Source organism: Anolis sagrei, chromosome 2 (assembly GCF_037176765.1).
Source record: "Anolis sagrei isolate rAnoSag1 chromosome 2, rAnoSag1.mat, whole genome shotgun sequence".
Taxonomy (NCBI): Eukaryota; Metazoa; Chordata; class Lepidosauria; order Squamata; family Dactyloidae; genus Anolis; species Anolis sagrei.
The window spans coordinates 95,890,117-95,908,940 of record NC_090022.1 but is presented as its reverse complement, the minus strand read 5'-3'; the positions used below and the strand labels follow the sequence as shown (position 1 = coordinate 95,908,940).

General features: G+C 39.8%; 1 protein-coding gene across 7 annotated transcripts in view; it reads right to left on the bottom strand.

Moving 5' to 3' along the window:
- The window catches only part of ARHGAP26 (Rho GTPase activating protein 26), a 284,817-nt gene that overhangs the window by 102,384 nt on the left and 163,609 nt on the right, over positions 1–18,824 (bottom strand). For all 7 annotated transcript variants that reach the window (XM_067463701.1, XM_060765179.2, XM_060765184.2 and 4 more), the window contains exons 15-17: positions 17,754–17,838; positions 15,652–15,710; positions 14,343–14,448 (exon numbers count right to left, since the gene is read on the bottom strand). In XM_067463701.1, the coding sequence (XP_067319802.1) occupies positions 14,343–14,448; positions 15,652–15,710; positions 17,754–17,838 (250 nt within the window). The remainder of the gene's footprint in view (positions 1–14,342; positions 14,449–15,651; positions 15,711–17,753; positions 17,839–18,824) is intronic.

The window sequence follows — 18,824 nt, the reverse complement described above, 5'->3', positions numbered from 1 at the left end:
GAGGAGGGCGACTAAAATGATCAAGGGTCTGGAGAACAAGCCCTATGAGGAGCGGCTTAGGGAACTGGGCATGTTTAGCCTGAAGAAGAGAAGGCTGAGAGGAGATATGATAGCCATGTATAAATATGTGAGAGGAAGCCACAGGGAGGAGGGAGCAAGCTTGTTTTCTGCTTCCTTGGAGACTAGGACGCGGAACAATGGCTTCAAACTACAAGAGAGGAGATTCCATCTGAACATTAGGAAGAACTTCCTGACTGTGAGAGCCGTTCAGCAGTGGAACTCTCTGCCCCGGAGTGTGGTGGAGGCTCCTTCTTTGGAAGCTTTTAAGCAGAGGCTGGATGGCCATTTGTCAGGGGTGATTTGAATGCAATATTCCTGCTTCTTGGCAGGGGGTTGGACTGGATGGCCCATGAGGTCTCTTCCAACTCTATGATTCTATGATTCTATGATTCTATGATTCTATGATTCTATGATGGTCTTCCAAATCCGGTATCATTCTGCACATGCTAGAGGAAGAGAAAGTAATTTATCTGATTGCTTGGCATGGACCAGTCAGCAAGCAAAAACTATTTTACTGGCACACCAGTGAATTGACAGTGTTAGTACAAGGTAGAGGAAACAGGCTCTGATTAGAAGAATATACATGTTTCCCCCAAGTGAGGCCAAAGCCTTTGAGGAGGCAGAGAAAGCAGTGTTTATGCAACAAAGCCCAGAGAATAGGCCTGGAAGCTGTCTAAAGACTCTGGATTTCAGTGGAAATTTCCAGACAATATTGGATTCAAACCGTTTCCTGGATACAGAAAAGAACCAAACAGCAACATAAACAGTGACCACAAGGGTGGGAGTCAGGACAGGCCTTGTCAAAAGGCATCAGCTCAGCCGGCAGGAGATAAACTTTTGGAAGGGGAGGAGAAAAGCAGTAAATTGCAGGGCTTGGAGGAGAAAGCCAAGATGTTTGCTTTCCAGCACCTAAGTCTGTACCCTGGTCAGTCTTAGCATGCTCACACTTATGCTTGATCAAGATGCTTGCTCTGCTTTTAAGGACAGTGAGAGTAAAAGGCCTGCCATACTAGATCTGTGCATCTGATAACATTTAGGCAGATGAGACTCATCAAGCTACTAAAATAGCTACTTGATTTTTTCCCCTTGTCTGTGGATTTAATAGAAACACCAGACAGGAAACAAATCAGAGACATGACAATCTTTTAAAAGTCAAGTCATTTAATTTTTCTTCTGTGCAAATAGGTGCATGGCATCAGTGTGAGTAGGTGGGCAGACAGGTTAATCAACCTGGGCAAGCCAAAAGAAATCTAAAGCATACGCTATGACAGCGCACATTTTTGACAGAAAAACGACTTTGAATTCTTGAGCTCCTTCACTCATTACAGAGTTATGGCATTACGATTCCACTTTCACTGCCATAGCTGTATTCAGTGCAACACTGAGATTTATAGTTTGGTTTGTTGTTTTTGTTTTTGTTTTTTGTCGTGTCAGGAGAGACTAGAGAAACTGCAAGTCGCTTCTGGTGTGAGAGAATTGGCCGTCTGCAAGGACGTTGCCCAGGGGACGCCCGGATGATTTGATGTTTTTATCATCCTTGTGGGAGGCTTCTCTCATGTCCCCGCATGAGGAGCTGGAGCTGGTAGAGGGAGCTCATCTGCCTCTCCCTGAATTCGAACCTGTGACCTGTCGGTCTTCAGTCCTGCCGGCACAGGGGTTTAACCCACTGCACCACCGGGGGCTCCATAGTTTGGTAAAAAGCACCAGATGAGCTCTCAGGTTAAAAGTTTTGAAGGTGCCTCCCCCTAAACTGCAAATCCCAGAATTCCATGGGATGGCACCATTGCAGTTAACATGGAATCATAGTGTTATAACTGTGTCATGTGAAAGGACTGACTTGTTTTCTGATTTATATCCCACTTTTCTTTCCAAAGCTAGGAACCATTTCAAACATGAAGGAAACAATCTGTGTAAGAGATTAATAAGACCTCTTGTCTGTCACATATAAATATATATTAATTGATAGTGAATGAAATAAAAACAGAAAACTGTCTTTTCTTTAAAATGCTCATCTTCTATATTTGAATACAAATGGTGACAATAATTAATACACAACTTGGACCCATCCTCACCTCTGGAAATAGTAGTTGTGATGCACTTAAACCAAGTTATGGCTAAAGTATGGAATAAAAAACTGAAACTCCCTAGCTCTCCATGCCTGGGTTGAGGTATAGGTCCTCTAACCCCCACATACTGGGTATTCATATTTTAATGAATCTCCATAGTTGGATTACCTATACGAGAAATACTTGGGTCCTTCCAGGTGAACAATTATAGAACTATGATTCTATTTGAAAAGCTGTGGTTATATCTGATGGTATCTAGGGATTGCTTGTTTAAGGGAAAAAGGGCCTTTAGAACTCTCCACTGGTGTTCCAGGATTCCAAAGGACAATTAAAGTGGAATTACTGTCTTATAATAATATTTTGTCAATGAGCATAAATCTTGCTAACCTGTAAAAGGACCACACTCATCTGTAAAAAAAAATACTACAGTGAGCAGTGAAAAGTTTTTAAATCAGAAGTGGCCATAATATCATACAATCACAGAGTTGGAAGAGACCACAAGAGCCATGCAGAAACACAAAATCAAAGCACTCGCAACAAATGGCTATCCAATCTCTGTTTAATAACCTCTAGAGCAGCGTTTCTCAACCTGAGGGCTGGGACCCTTGGGAGGGTGTCATGAGGAGGGTGTCAGAGGGTTTTCCAAAGACCATGAGAAAACACAGTATTTTCTGTTGGTCATGGGGGTTCTGTGTGGGAAGTTTGGCCCAATTCTATCATTGGTGGGGTTCAGAATACTCTTTGATTGTAGGTGAACTATAAATCCCAGCAACTACAACTCCCAAATGTCAAGGTCTACTTTCCACCACATTTGAGCATATTGAGTATTTGTGCCAAGTTAGGTCCAGATCGATCACTGTTTGAGTCCACAGTGCTCTCTAGATGTAGGTGAATTACAACTCCAAAACTCAAGGTCAATGCCTACCAACCCCTTCCAGTATTTTCTGTTGATCATGGGAGTTCTGTGTGCCAAGTTTGGTTCAATTCCATCATTGGTGGAGTTCGGAATTCTCTTTGATTGTAGGTGAACTATAAATCCCAGCAACTACAACTCCCAAATGACAAAATCTACCTCACCCCAACCCCACCAGTATTCGAATTTGGGCGTATCGGCTATTTATGCTAAATTTCGTTCAGTGAATGAAAATACATCATGCATATCAGATATTTACATTGCAATACTTAACAGTAGCAAAATTACAGTTATGAAGTAGCAACAAAAATAATTTTATGGGTGAGAATCACCACAACATGAGGAACTGTGTTAAGGTCACTGCATTAGGAAGGTTGAGAACAACTGCTCTAGAGACAGTGTATTCAACTGTTGAACAGTTTTCACCATCAGGAACCACTTCCTTATGTTTAGCCCAGATACTGGTGGATTTGAAGTCCATCAGGTTTGCATTAACCCAAGAGAATAAGGGATTTAAATAAGATGATGACATTTTAAATTCAGGCAGGCCTACATCAAGTAATCCAGAACTCTACCAGAAGTATACGCAATCATAAAGAGAAATCATACTGTATACAGTAATATACATTCTTGGAACAACTTCTATCAGTGAAGATTATACAGACTTTTGAATTGTTAAAGCTTTTCTGGCAAAACTCTGTAGAACACCTAATTTTTCAGTGCACAATATGTATAGTTTTGATATATAGAGACTTCTGATGTTCAACATTAGACTGTTTGGCTTACAAAGAAAAGAAAGCATGCATTTGGATGAGAAGAGCCTGTTATTAAACAAGAGTTCTACAGATAGATGAAAAGATGTATAAAGTTTTGACAGCTGAAAACAATTCTGGGCATACATTAATGGTGAAAATCATTTATTTGATATTTATTGGCAACAATTTTGAAGTATTCCCAATTTCACAAAAGTCAAACCAGAAATGAAAGAAAGCTCATCCCTTCATTTATTTATTTTATTACCAATAAATTCCTTATGAAATTCTGCTGTTGCTTTATTTTGTTTGTTTGAGCCAGCTTCTGTTAAATGCATAACATCTATCGTTGTCTGTCTATCTATCTCAATCACATTTTTAGTATTAAAAGGGCGTTAGGAAATTTACAATGATAAGCCTAATAAAAATTTAAAACAATATTTTAAATACTTTAAAAATAATGAATAAAGAAAAGTACATTAAAAGAAAACTATTAAGAAACTACTTAAATACAACTACTTAAATCCTTATGGGATAAAATTGTCTTCTTGGCTGCCTGCCTAAAACTGTCAAAAGAAGCCCAGTCAAACCTTCTTGGAAGAGGGTTTTCACAGCCAAATTACTGTCATTGAAAACCCCTGTTTTATGTCTCCATCAAACACCCTACTCTTGCAGGTGGAAACAAAACTTCCAAGTATGACTTTAACAGATGGGCCACTTGAATCAAGAGGCAGCGACCCTCAGACGCCCTGATCCCATGGGCAAAGAAACAAAAAGAAATCCACTGCAAATGAATTAGTATATTATGATCTGCATATAAATCATTTTCGTTACTGTAGTTTGGAGTAACTGCATTTTCTGAAATCACATAGAACATGCTACACTACTAATGTAACTTGGGTGTAAATTAGGCATGCATAGTCATGACCGGATTTACTGTCTCCAAGACAGAAGGGCAACTGGTGTGTCATCAAACACAAGAAAGAGCACAACTTCCAAAACATGGCAAATGTGACAATAAGGGGCCAAGACATATTTGTACAGCACCAGTAGAACTATTTAGGACTTCACATGATGATATAACTAAGTCAGGATGGGCAACTATCAGGGCAATCCCCAAAAGATATAGGAGGTTGTCATTCCTTGTGGCAATAAATGTATCTCCCACAAGCTCTGTGCTGTGGTTCTCAACCTGTGGGTCCCTAGGTGTTTTGATCTACAACCCCCAGAAATCCCAACCAGTTTACCATCCGTTAGGATTTCTGGGAGTTGAAGGCCAAAATATCTGGGAACCCACAGGTTGAGAACCACTGGGATAGAGGAATGGATAGAAATGTCACTATGTTTTGCTGCCCCCAATCATTTTAGGCCTCTTAGAGGCTTTTTTAACCACATGAAATGACCCAGCTGTCAACTTCATTTCAAAAAGGCCTCCTATGGGAATTAAATTGCCTAGAGGGGCTCAAACACATAGCAAAACTACTCCACCCCAAGGGCACTTAAGGGCAAAGAGATTGTGAGCCACAAAAAGCATCCCTGCCACATTTCAATCTTCCCTGGTCTACAGCCTATGCCATCCAGGCACTAACATCATTGGAATCAAAAGCTTTTGAGATTTCCAGTCATGCTTCATGTGAAGGCCTCCTGCCAAGGGGACTGAGGAGTCATTCCGCTCTTGCATTTTTATTCTTGCTGTGAGCCTTTAAGTCATTTCCATTTTAAGGTGACCGTGGGGCTTTCTTGAGAGGTTTGGTCACAGAGAGAGTGGGACTTGCCCAAGGTCACCCAATGGGTTTCCACGGCTGAACAAGAATTTGAACCCTCGTCTTCCAAGTTCCTAGTCCAACATTCAAACAACTACACCATGCTCACTCTCCAATGTTTATTACTGCTTACTTTCTCCATAATCTACTCTTATAAGTTCATTTATATTGACTCTGACATGAAAATGTCTGTATTAAGGTGTGGGAGCTAGAAAATCAGTAGCTATATATTAATAGAGGACTATGAATATGATACGGTATAAAAGACCAACCTGATGGCAGTAACAATGAACTTCTTCATATTTTAATAAAACTATTTATATTTTTGAATTACTTATGTAAAAAAGTTCACTTCAAAATGTAGAGCAAAATAACATTATTCCTCATTATGTGCATTTTCTTTTTACCCTTGGAACCCTACTGTCACTATTATATCACTTTTCTTTTTTCCTGCCACAGATTCATGGACAATTTCCCTAGAACAACAACAATTGATAAACTGGCAATGGCTATCATGCTTTAGTTAGCATTACCTAGTGCCAAGTGAAAGAGGCTTTACTTTAAAAAGGACATTTATTTCACAGGCTGAACTGAATTAATATCACCACAACTTCACTGAAAAATCCCCCCAGCACTTGATAAGTAATAAATGCTTATGTAAACGAGATCAGAAAATAAACACAGAAGTGATTACACCAATACATTTTAAAGCCACATATTTGTTTTGTTCAGGTTTGTTCATTTTGCTATAGCACATTGTCTCTAATTCCTTTTTAAAGAGATAATTACAATCTGCTCTGTGCCTCCATCTGATGTTAAAGAAACAATGGGATTTTTAATTTTTAAAAGCCCTAATAAAAGATAACAACAATGTATTCATTCCTGCCAATGCTACCCACACATATGCTAGTCATGAGACATTCCAGAGCTTCAGCTCCAAGTACCCCGGGCTCAGCGCCTGGCATCCACTCAACACCACCATGACCTACTTTGCAAAGCAGAATTGGTCCCATTCAGTTAAGAGCAAATGAAGATTTTTGGCCTTCTACAAACTAATGTGACATTCCTGCACTTACACAAAAGGTGAATGAGTTGAACATTTACCCACAGTGCAAGCTGCCAGGACTCATTATGTAAGAACTACTACATCTAATGTTAAATCCTACTTTTGTCTTTGAAGAAAACGTTTATAAGCAAATTGGTTCAGCCACTTCAAAAACAGGGGGGATAATTGCGTTTAAGATAAGCAAAAGTTGACATCATTTAAGTCCCCTATTTTTCCTATAGATGGCATTCTTATAGAAGGAAGGAAACATAAAGAGTGGATAGTTTAGCTAGATAAAAGGATGATGGACACTTAAAAAACTGTCATGTGAAAAATCTTTATGCCTCAGCATTTACACGTGATTTCTGAGGATCCTGTTCTGGGAGGAAAAGCAGAATTGAAAATGCTTCACCTTTAACATGTAGCTTCAACAGTGACAGTTCATGTTAAGATGCTATGGGAAGAAATTGATTTGACCAGAAATATTACACAAATATAAGGAACTTTCTTTTGCCTTACTCACTCTACTTCTGAAGTTTATTGAGGTACATTTTTACTCCCTTAATTTAACAGTTTTTCAACATTTTCTGAGTTTTGGGAGAATGGGTTGATAATATGCTAAACAGAACACTCACTAAAGTTGTAAATAATTTGAAATTCCTTTTTAAAAGAAATGGATATACAGCTTCTACACAGAAGCCTTCCTTGAGATTACAGGCAGAGTCTCAATTTGATTTTATTTATGCATTTATCAGGGCTAAAACACTGTGCTCGAATTCATATGTACAGCTTATCTATAAATTTAGTGTATTCATTATTAAATCTTGATCCATACAATGCAGTAGCTACACTCACAATAATACAAGCACACACAACACTTTTACTGATCTACACGTACCTAGGAAGAAATTACAATAAAAAACCAGTATGAAGAAACATCAATATGTAAGTATTACTTTCTACAAAATTAATCAATATACTGCTTTTTTGTGTTGCTAACTTCAAATTTCTCCAGCAAAGGATCACCGCCTTGTCGGGGCGCTGGAGCTTGAGCACCTCAATGATGTCATGAGCGAAACCGTGAAGGGCCACCCAAGACGGGACGGTTGTGGCAGAGAGGTCAGACCAAGCGTGATCCCTGGGGAAGGCAATGGCAAACCACTCCAGTATCCTTGCCAAGAAAACTAAATGGACCAGTACAACCAGAGATATGTCGGTATGCCATTGGAAGATGGGACTCCCAGGTCGGAAGATGGCCAAAATGCTACTGGGGAGGAGCAGAGGATAAGTTCAACTAGCCCCAGATGTGATGACGCAGCTAGCTCAAAGCCGAAAGGAAGGCTAGCGGCCGACGGTACTGGAGGCGAACGACGAATCCGATGTTCTAAAGATCAACACACCATAGGAACCTGGAATGTAAGATCTATGAGCCAGGGCAAATTGGATGTTGTTATTGGTGAGATGTCAAGACTAAAGATAGACATTCTGGGGGTCAGCGAACTGAAATGGACTGGAATGGGCCATTTCACATCAGATGACCACCAGATCTACTACTGCGGACAAGAGGAACATCGAAGAAATGGAGTAGCCTTCATAATTAATAAGAAATTCGCTAAAGCGGTGCTTGGATACAACCCAAAAAATGACAGAATGATCTCAATTCGAGTGCAAGGAAAGCCTTTCAACATCACAGTGATCCAAATATACGCCCCAACCACAGCTGCTGAAGAAGCAGAAGTAGATCAGTTCTATGAGGATCTGCAGGACCTACTGGATAATACACCAAAAAGAGACATTATTTTCATTACAGGAGACTGGAATGCCAAGGTGGGAAGTCAAATGACAACTGGGATCACAGGCAAGCATGGTCTGGGAGAACAAAATGAAGCGGGACGCAGGCTGATAGAATTCTGCCAGGAAAACTCGCTGTGTATAACGAATACTCTCTTCCAACAACCTAAAAGACGGCTTTATACATGGACCTCACCAGATGGTCAACACCGAAATCAAATTGACTACATCCTTTGCAGCCAAAGGTGGCGGACATCCATCCAGTCGGTGAAAACAAGACCTGGGGCTGACTGTAGCTCAGATCACGAACTTCTTATTGCCCAATTTAGAATAAAACTAAAGAGATCAGGGAAAATACACAGACCAGTTAGATATGATCTCACTAACATTCCTAGCGAATATACAGTGGAAGTGAAGAACAGATTTGAAGGACTAGATTTAGTAAACAGAGTCCCAGAAGAACTATGGACAGAAGTCCGCGACATTGTTCAGGAGGCGGCAACAAAGTACGTTCCAAAGAAAAAGAAAACCAAGAAGGCAAAATGGTTGTCTGCTGAGACACTGGAAGTAGCCCAAGAAAGGAGGAAAGCAAAAGGAAACAGTGAAAAGGGGAGATATGCCCAGTTAAATGCGCAATTCCAGAGGTTAGCCAGAAGAGATAAGGAACTATTTTTAAATAAGCAATGCATGGAAGTGGAAGAAGACAGCAGAATAGGAAGGACAAGAGACCTCTTCCAGAAAATTAGAAACATTGGAGGTAAATTTCAGGCAAAAATTGGTATGATAAGAAACAAAGATGGCAGGGACCTAACAGAAGCTGAAGAGATCAAGAGAAGGTGGCGAGACTATACAGAAGATCTGTATAGGAAGGATAATAATATCGAGGATAGCTTTGACGGTGTGGTGAATGAATTAGAACCAGACATCCTGAGGAGTGAGGTGGAATGGGCCTTAAGAAGCATTGCTAACAACAAGGCAGCAGGAGATGATGGGATCCCAGCTGAACTGTTTAAAATCTTAAAAGATGATGCTGTCAAGGTGATGCATGCCATTTGCCAGCAAATATGGAAAACACAAGAATGGCCATCAGACTGGAAAAAATCAACTTATATCCCCATACCCAAAAAGGGAAATGCGAAAGACTGCTCAAACATCCGTACAGTGGCCCTTATTTCTCATGCCAGTAAGGTAATGCTCAAGATCCTGCAAGGAAGACTCCAGCAATACATGGAGCGAGAGTTGCCAGATGTTCAAGCTGGGTTTAGAAAAGGCAGAGGAACGAGAGACCAGATTGCCAATATCCGCTGGATAATGGAGAAAGGCAGGGAGTTTCAGAAAAACATCTACTTCTGCTTCATTGACTACTCTAAAGCCTTTGACTGTGTGGATCATAATAAATTGTGGCAAGTTCTTGGTGGGATGGGCATACCAAGCCACCTTGTCTCTCTCCTGAGGAATCTGTACAAGGACCAAGTAGCAACAGTCAGGACTGACCACGGAACAACAGACTGGTTCAAGATTGGGAAAGGCGTACGGCAAGGCTGCATCCTCTCACCCAACCTTTTTAACTTGTATGCAGAACACATCATGCGATGTGCGGGGCTGGATGAATGCAAAGCTGGGGTGAAAATTGCTGGAAGAAACATTAACAACCTCAGATATGCAGATGACACCACTCTGATGGCCGAAAGCGAGGAGGAGCTGAGGAGCCTTCTAATCAAGGTGAAAGAAGAAAGCGCAAAAGCCGGGTTGCAGCTAAACGTCAAAAAAACCAAGATTATGGCAACAAGAATGATTGACAACTGGAAAATAGAGGGAGAAACCGTGGAGGCCGTGACAGACTTTGTATTTCTAGGTGCAAAGATTACTGCAGATGCAGACTGTAGCCAGGAAATCAGAAGACGCTTACTTCTTGGGAGGAGAGCAATGTCCAGTCTCGATAAAATAGTGAAGAGTAGAGACATCAGACTGGCAACAAAGATCCGCCTAGTCAAAGCCATGGTATTCCCTGTAGTCACCTACGGATGTGAGAGCTGGACCTTAGGGAAGGCTGAGCGAAGGAAGATAGATGCTTTTGAGCTGTGGTGTTGGAGGAAAGTGCTGAGAGTGCCTTGGACTGCGAGAAGATCCAACCAGTCCATCCTCCAGGAAATAAAGCCCGACTGCTCACTGGAGGGAAAGATACTAGAGACAAAGTTGAAGTACTTTGGCCACATCATGAGGAGACAGGAAAGCCTAGAGAAGACAATTATGCTGGGGAAAGTGGAAGGCAAAAGGAAGAGGGGCCGACCAAGGGCAAGATGGATGGATGGCATCCTTGAAGTGACTGGACTGACCTTGAGGGAGCTGGGGGTGGTAACGGCTGACAGGGAGCTCTGGCGTAGGCTGGTCCATGAGGTCACGAAGAGTCGGAGACGACTGAACGAATGAACAACAACAACAACTTCAAATTTAGTATCTGAACTCTCTGGAAATAGCTCTCTATACTTTTTTCTATAAAATGAGATTAATCACTATATTGAGACAATGGTGGAATCAATTACCACACAGAGGCACATAAGGAATTATTATGTCAATATAAAACACATGAAAACATTGATCGTCATATTATTTGTATTTTATTCACACATATATAGTCCCACCACTTTCCCTTCCTACAGATTCCTTCTGAGAGGCCTTTTCCACTTATCCTGTCTTCTTGGATTTCACTCCCAGCATATTGCCTATATGGTTCTTCAAGGTGACACATATCCTGATGATGAAGTATAATTAATAATTTTTATTAGTAGCACCAACCACATTTTATATGGTGAACAATAGACATGGCTTCTGTGTTGGTATTCAGATGACTGTCTAGTCTGGTTTTAGGAGATTTTAGTTTCAGTTGTGGCTGTTTTGAAAGGGCAAGATGGAAAGACTAACGGAGAAAGGAATGGTCATCATAAGTAGCTAGTTAGATCTTCTGGCTCAGGAAACCCCGTTTAAATGAGATTATAACAGCACCCAGTCACTAGTATCCATGTTGGGGATTCAACAGAGATGTTTGAAATCAAGATGCCATGGGAAGAAACACAGATCTGATTCAAATTGATTTCAGGTCCAGTTTGACACAGTGGTGGCCTGATAGATGATCTCTATCGGAATAAAGATGCATGGAGAGCAACCATGTTATCTTAACAACATTTGACACACTCAACCACACTATTTTGCTGAATTGCCCAGTGAGTGTTGAAAGTAATTTTCCTGCATGGAGGGGGTTGGCCTAGATGACCCATGTGGTCTCTTCCAACTCTATTATTCTATGTATCTATGATTCTAATTATACAATAGCTCTGCTCCTGCCTCCATGGTTAGTTTGCAAAAATAGGAACAGAAGGTTCTTCTTAATTTTATAGTACTTATGTTTTGGATTCCACAACATTCTATCTTATCTTTCATGTTATTTGATTCAAGTAAGGTTATGCAGGTGTTAGACTTGCCCAAGGGAATGGCCGGATGGAAAAACAGAAATGATTCCAAATAAATTGAGGGATCCGTGGTAGGTGATTCTTATGTCTAAAACCAAGTGCACAAAGCCAAATAGTGAAAAAAGCTGATGAGAAGAAAATAAACTTATTTGAAATACAGTACTGGAGGAGAGTTCTATATATACCCTGGACAGCTAAAAAGACAAACAAGTCTTTGGTGGAAGCTCCTTCCTTGGAAACTTTTAAATAGAGGCTGGATGGCCATCTCTCAGGGATACTTTGATTGTGCTTTCCTGCAATACGGGAGTTGGACTAGATGGCCCATGTAGTCTCTTCCAACTCTATGATTCTATGAGTGTGACCTTTAGCAAATCAGGTCTGTACTCTCACAAAAAGGCAAGATGGCTAAACTGAGCCTGTTATGCTTTGGATATATCATGATGCCACCAAGCTCACTGGAAAAGACCATAATGCTTGGTAAAGTGGTAGGCAGTAGGAAAAGAGGAAGACTGCATTACAAATGAATAGACTCAATCAAGAAAGCCATGGTCCTGAGTTTACAGATCATTTGATGATTTCTCACTCAAAGGACTATGAAGCCAATGCAGAATTGTCAGCAACTAATAACAACATGTGTTAGGAAGAGGGAATTTCATCTCTTTAAGAGAGCAGTCATGTAGCTTTGGGTTAAGAATATAAGAGCAATCATATTGGATTTGACCAAAAGTCAAACTGTGGCCAATCAGTTACTCTCCCCATTTGTAACAAAGAATTAATTTTACAAACTTTCTTTTTCAAATGAATTTATCAGTATAGCACTTCAGAGAAAGGCTTGGGTGTTAAAATAAACTGGTATTCCATATTATTTCAAACATGGAAGTAACCAAAGAGTTTCCTTCTCACTGGTATCTTTGCCAAATTTCTGCTTTTGAAAGCATGCTGCAAGCCACACAAACATAAGATAAAAGAGAGCATCTGCACTCTGTCTTTTAAAAACACATTTCAAAGTTTGTTCACACCCTCTATATATTGTTTATCTGTGCGCTGTTCCAGAGCGGTATTTATAACCTAACTCTCTGTTGTTCTTGTTTACTTAGCCCTCTGATACAGAGAGGGCAACACTCAGCCTACTACCTCCTGGAACTGAAATATAAAGCTGCTTGGTCATTCCAGATGTTTTCCCCTTAAAATACTAAGTAAGGGAAGGTTTTTGGCAGTTACAGCAGGGGAAGTAATTTCCATGAGTCACGCAGAACTGTTTTGCCAAGATGACCCACATATCTACCATCTCCATGGCACAAATATGCATGCCTGCAAAAAATAAATCATAAATATAACTCTGGGATTGAAAACAAGGAATATGAAGCAGCAACATGCAATGGGGAGTGGCAGCAGCACTAACAGTTGCACAAGTTAGAGTGCCTTTCTTCTCATTTTGACAGACACCACCATAAATCTGATTCATATCGTATGCATAGTCTCAAGCTGTATGGGATATGATGTGCAAGTGTTAAATTAAGTAGTTCCATGAAACCACCCACTTTTATCTAACATTTAATAATAGATTTCCCCTGACCGAGTCCAGATTGTAGTGCTGTTTATAATTTGGCCAAAATGTAACCAAGCTAAATGTGACATCAAAGTTGCATGAATAACCCTCTGAAATCTTAAGCCTTAAACCTGGGATTGTAAAACTAGACTCAGAAAGTAAAGTGAGATTAAACATTCATCACTTACACATTCACCTGTTTAAATAAATTACAGAGTTGTTATTAGCTGTGGAGGGAGAAACAAAGAAATAAATGTGATAGCTAATCTGTTCCTCTTGGTGCATATTGCAGTTTGATACCTGCTATTAGTTGTACATAAATACGATGTACTTTGCAAGTGCATTATAATTAAGGCAGAGCAGCTCCTTTCCACACTCACCACAGCGTACTACCTAAGGTCTATTTTCTCTCATGGCTTAACCTTGCTCTTGAACCTCCTGTAACTTAACTTCCTTGCAGGAGCAACATGTTCCAAAATGAGGAACAGATTCCTGACCTCACATGCCTGTCAGAAAACAAGTGCCTAGTATCACAAACACATTGCATGGAGACTATGAAAGGTTGAGCAAATTGCAAGTCAAGGATTCTCTTGATTAGGGATGCTCGGTTCTGATATTAAGAAAAGCCTTTTCCCTCCAGCCTTCATGATGGAGGATATTCATCACAAGCAGCCAAGTGATCTAATGACACAATGAATGGAATTATAAATAAGAGATTAATTCTTATGGCACACATGAATTCATGGCATAATTGAAATCTGTAAGTCCAGAAGTTCATCACATCTTGTGATGTAGGTAACTGCCATGCCAGAAAACGGTTTTCAGCCAAATGCAGAGAACAGGAAAGGTGCCCATACTCTTAAATGTTTACTCCATTTTTCCACTCTGAGGTTAGCAAACAAAAAAGCAAAAGTTTAGAAAAGCCAGAACACGTACTTTGCCAAGTGATTCATGAGCAATTGGAGCATCTGTCTGTTTTTCTCAGGAAGTCTGTGTACTAAGCTGTGGATCTCTGAGGTTCTGGATTCTTGATTTTCCAGTTCTGAAACAAGACAAAGGTACCTTTGTTTTCATCCATCAGTCACAAATCTCTAAATTTCTTTTAATTTTATTACTATAATAGATATCAAACTATAAAAATATGAAAGTATGAATAATTATTAGCACTACAAAAAAAAACCAACCAATTTAACCAGTATATTTTTTATTTCAATGTCTGAGTGACTCAGCTCAAATTGATAGCAATAATAGAAGTTTTAAGTGTTATGTGTGTTCTCATTCATTCCCCAACTGCTCTCTTTCTCATACAAAGACACACACTTCTCTCTTATCAAAATCATACAATAATCAGTTCTGAAAATAAGAGATGGACAGTGAGGACACACAATATCCTATCAATAATCTTTGGACTGTTGAATTTCACAAGTTCCTGATTCAGTGGCTTGCAAAAAGTTCACAAGTGCTCAAAGTTACCATTGCAATCATTGGCAGCTCTCTCATCCAATCTGAAATTACCTTGGAAGAGAAGGGATGAAGGCTCTTTCACTGGGGATTATGGAACTGTTAATCCCGTTCCCATTTATAGTGGGAAGAGATGTCCTGGAGGGCACACTTCCCCTTTGCCTTGCTCCATATTACAGAAGAGAGAGATGGCAGAGCCAAGTATGCATAGAATACAGATACGGATAATACCCCGTGGGTTATTTCTTTTGACTGATTTATGGGAATCTAGATTCTCCTGCCATCACTCACTGTCAAGAAAGCAGGCAGATAAAAATCTGTAATGAGTCAGAAATCATTTTATGTTTCTTGAATGGACAATAAAAATAAAAGAAGCAGAGTTGTTTCCAGCTGCCTTTGCAAATCTAACCACTTTCTCATTTTACATGACATCAAGTCAAAGTATAAAATAGAAGGATCTCAAGTGTGCTTCATTTGTCATGTCAGAAGTCACAATGAAACTTACTGATACACTCTTACCAAGTGAGGTCACAAAATACTGCAAAAATTCAAATTATTAAAATATGCTTTTGATAACTAAACGGTTCCAAAACACCCTATCACCTTTTCCCCCTGGTGTAGCACGTTTTAGTTAATATGCTCTCCTACGTCACAATTCCATTTCTATTTGCAGAATTTACTCAAAAAGCTCACCTTTGCCAATAAGTTTTAAAGGATTAGAAGTTGTATGATGTTGTTCACAGAGGACTTTGTCTCCTTTAAGAGACTGAAACAAATTACTTACTTGCTGCTTTGATGAAGCTTCTTTGAAACTGATACATCATGAGTGGGCCAGGGAGCATTCTGTAATACAGAAGAGAGCATAATCAAATGAGAACAATTAAAATTCATGAAGAACGGTTAATATGCCTGGAAATGTGGCATTACAATCAGTTTATTCATCACCATCTAGGGCAGAGCTACACATTTCCAGCCCATTAACCGCACTCAACAAAAAGTTGTCCCATTGAAAAGAGAGTCTATTTAATTCTATTCTTTCCTATAACTGATCAGGAGTATAAATAAAAGTAAGATATTAAATTAAAGAAGCAATGAGCTATAGCTTTAAAGTAAAAGCAAAACACGGTTTAAGATCATCTGGGGAGGCCCTGCTCTCGCTCCCGCCAGTGTCTCAAATACATCTGGCGGGGACGAGAGACAGGGCCTTCTCAGCTGTGGCCCCCCGCCTGTGAAACTCGCTTACCACTGAGGTAAGATTGGCTCCGTCCCTCCTGTCATTTAGGAAGAAATTAAAGTCGTGGTTCTTGGACCAGGCTTTTGGACAACAGACATAGATAGCACTTTGGACATGGAACTGGATATGGAATTGACTGGAATGGTGATATGGCTATTAATACTGTTTTGTTTTTTTTACTTTTTTAATGAATGTTTTATTTATTGTTTTAATTATTATATTGCTCTGTTATATGTAGTGGCATCGAATTGCTGCTATATGTAAGCCGTCCTGAGTCCCTCTTCGGAGGTTGAGAAGGAACGGGATAGAAATACCTGAAATAAATAAATAAATATCCCTGACTGAGGAAATGGGGAGAGTTTGAGCTCTCCACATTTACCTAACATCTAGTCTCTGCCACATCTTTCTATACTAATATGCAGTTTTTGCAACTAAAAAAAAGCTCTGTTAGGATTTTGGATCTTCTCCTGAGCAATTCTGGGCAGTTTGTATTAGCTCTATAGACTGAAGTGTCAAAATGCTGAAAGAGAAGGAAAGAAAAATAGATAGAGGTTGGAGCTGAGATTGGATAGCCCTCACTGTGTTTATGGTTTATGACCTCCTGCCAAATAAATCCTCTGCATTATCTTTATTGCTGCATGATTAATAGTAATGAATTTCATTATTTTGAAAAAATGCCAAAGGAAACAGAGCTTCTGGCATAACGTCATAACACCACCCTCCGCTGCTCCCCGTATTTCCTGGAGTGGAACTTCGGTGAATGACATCAGGCACTGTTGCAAACTAACTCAGATACTGCAGCAATATATTCTTGAAAATGAGCTCAAGGGGACTTTTGTGCTGAGATTTCAAACAAGGTCTTTCTGTTCAGGGGAAACTGAAAATTTATTATGGTGGATGGGGGTAGTGGAGGCGGTCTGCAAACTAGACACTGGAATTTCAACTAGGAAATGGCATGCTGGAAAATGCAAAGAAGTGCCTTTGGCAGCTGAGTAAGGCTGAACTCACTGAGTCTGTCAAGGCTTACTAAGATGTACTGCAGCAAGCATTTGCAAAATCAGTCATATGCTTGACAAGATTCATGGTAGCAGACTTGCTGTCTGCCGGTTAATGTCAAAATACAAGTAAGAGAAAATGTATACCATATCCTCATGTACAAGTAGAAGGTGCTTAATACTTATTGACACAACTTCTCTTAGAAATCCCCTCTCTTCCAGATCTATTTATCCATACAATTAAGTGTTTACTACCTGACTTGTGTAAACACAGTAAGCAGTTAACCAGTGGAATTTACAGGTGGAAAATTGTGGTTGGGTAACATGTTTGTGTAAGGACAGCATTTCGGTGGAAAACACATTTTTATTCAATCCCTGGCTTTGCCAGATAAGCTGGGAAAGACTTCTGCATGCAATCCTGAGCAGCAAGGAACAGTAGTTTGACTTGGGGAAAGGCCTCTCACTTCCTTAGGCTTTACTAAAACTCAGATTTGGGGACTCAGAGTATGTTGGCTCTACCTGAGGCTCTACCTAGCTCAAGGAAAGTGAACCCTGAGCTGGGAGTCTAAGGGCTTTGTTCATTAAAAGTAAAACTGGATAGCCCAGGAAAAAGAGTTAAGCACACAGAAATGGAAATCATAGGACTTCCTCACTCACCGCAAATATGTTTTCAATGCACTGGTGATGGTTTTAACCTCCCACTCTGAAGAAATTTCATCTTCCGTTTCAGCAGCTTTAGGATCTAAGGAAAGAAAGGCACACATATAAGTAAGTCCACATAGGAAGAAGAGCCCATACCCAGCACTAGAACCTCTATCAAGGTTATACTACTACCCACACATTCTCCATGTTGCACCTTCACAATGTGAATACCACAATGTTTCTCCTGGGAGTTGTAGATGTAATGAAGTGAGAAATGACAGTGTTTGGTTGGTCTGAAATGTGTCACATTGGTTGGTGGCTTATTTTCAAATAAAATGTATTTCCTGGACAGGTATATAAAAAGAGTGGAGCGAAGGTTCTCAGAAATCTCTACCTAAAGACACTAATATCACACCAAAAGTCAAAACTAAGCAAGTAGAAATGTCTTCATTTGGCATCAAGGGTTGACCAGTGAAAGGAAAAAAAAAACATGGGCATCAATCTGAGGACCAGAAAAGCAGTTTGGCACCTCTAATTTGCAAGCAATAGCATATCATTTGTATAAACAACAACAGCTCCACAATATCATGCATACAGATTAAAGACAATTAATTATTGCTAACAAACAACATAACTTAGAACCCTTCAATTCAGGTAAAACAATACAATTATATATATATATATATATATATATATATATATATATATATCAGCAAAATGATTAAAAACATTCTTCTTAACAGTGATTTTTAATTAGCTCATCAATAATTTCATAGAGTAGAATGCCAGATTGGGTCCAGAATGAGACTTGTGTAACTAACAGATCTTGGATCAGCACAAGGTACAATAAAACTCCATCAAGGAGGATGAAGGTATTTATCCTCTTTTACCTTCCAAACCTCAACTTTCAGCTGCAGAATCTTCTAACATGGGCATTGCCTTGCCAGAGGAAGGTCTAGGTCTGTGGCTTGGTGCACACCATTAACATTAGAGTTGTGTGTCCTTGTAACCTGGTATTCCTCCAAGAATGCTCTCTTGCTCTCTCTCCACTGGTGAGGAGCAGCTCCAATATCTGTTGAGGATTAA